This window comes from Pteropus alecto, unplaced genomic scaffold (assembly GCF_000325575.1).
Source record: "Pteropus alecto unplaced genomic scaffold, ASM32557v1 C18133417, whole genome shotgun sequence".
NCBI classification, from domain to species: Eukaryota; Metazoa; Chordata; class Mammalia; order Chiroptera; family Pteropodidae; genus Pteropus; species Pteropus alecto.
The window spans coordinates 1-922 of record NW_006490505.1 but is presented as its reverse complement, the minus strand read 5'-3'; the positions used below and the strand labels follow the sequence as shown (position 1 = coordinate 922).

Below are 922 nucleotides of genomic sequence, written 5' to 3'. Positions count from 1 at the left end.
CTCTGTGTCCCAGGGCAGGAAGCTCTTGTTGGTCCCACTGGATGGCAGCCACTGGCTAAGCATGCATGGGGTCATTCGGCAGCCTCATCAGAGAGGACATGACCTAGTGGTCTTAGCGTCTGTCACCTCCGTGTACATTACGGAAGGAGCATTTTACACCTTGAAGAGGTACCCGGTGCCATTCAAAAGAGAGGACTTGGAAGCGTCTTTTATCAGTCTTGGGCGTGCTGTATTTGAGAACCACCCTTTCTTACAGCGTGTGGTCAAAACGTACAAGAAAGTCAAAAAGGACTCAGCTCTACTGTTGTCCATCTGCTCCCATTTACTGCACAACAAGGAGCTCATGACTTCCTTGGCAGAGGGCAACTTTGACGCTGTGTTGACAGACCCTTTCCTTCCTTGTGGCCCTTTTGTGGCCCAGTACCTGGCTCTGCCTGCTGTGTTCTTCTCGAATGCACTGCCATGCAGCCTGGATTTTCAAGGTACCCAGTGCCCCAACCCACCGTCCTATGTGCCCAGGCTTCTGTCATTTAATACAGATCGCATGACCTTCCTGCAGCGCGTTGAGAACACGCTCGTTGCCTTGTTAGAGAACTTTCTGTGCAGTGCAGTTTATTCTCCGTATGCATCACTTGCCTCAGAAGTCCTTCAGAAAGATGTGACTGTCCAGGACCTTTAGAGCTCTGCATCTATCTGGCTTCTCAGAAGTGACTTTGTGAAGAATTACCCCAGGCCCATCATGCCCAATATAGTTTTTATTGGTGGGATCAACTGTGCTAGCCAAAAACCATTGTCCCGGGTGTGTAATTTGGGAACTTTTTAAGTCTATATTCTTGCGAGCACTCTGGACAGATGAATTTGCCACAGATGTATGCTGAACGACCATGCCTAGATGGTTTCAAATGTCCTCTTTTGTTAATTA

General features: G+C 48.6%; 1 protein-coding gene across 1 annotated transcript; it reads left to right on the top strand.

Annotated features, from left to right (window-relative positions):
- Window positions 1-4: 4 nt before the first annotated feature.
- LOC102884969 (UDP-glucuronosyltransferase 1-1-like) lies at window positions 5-823 on the top strand (the record flags this gene model as incomplete). Its single annotated transcript, XM_015599433.2, is given in 1 exon segment — window positions 5-823. A coding segment is annotated over 1 exon segment (819 nt), but the record flags the coding sequence as incomplete, so codon positions are not given.
- Between the last annotated feature and the right edge of the window lie 99 nt (window positions 824-922).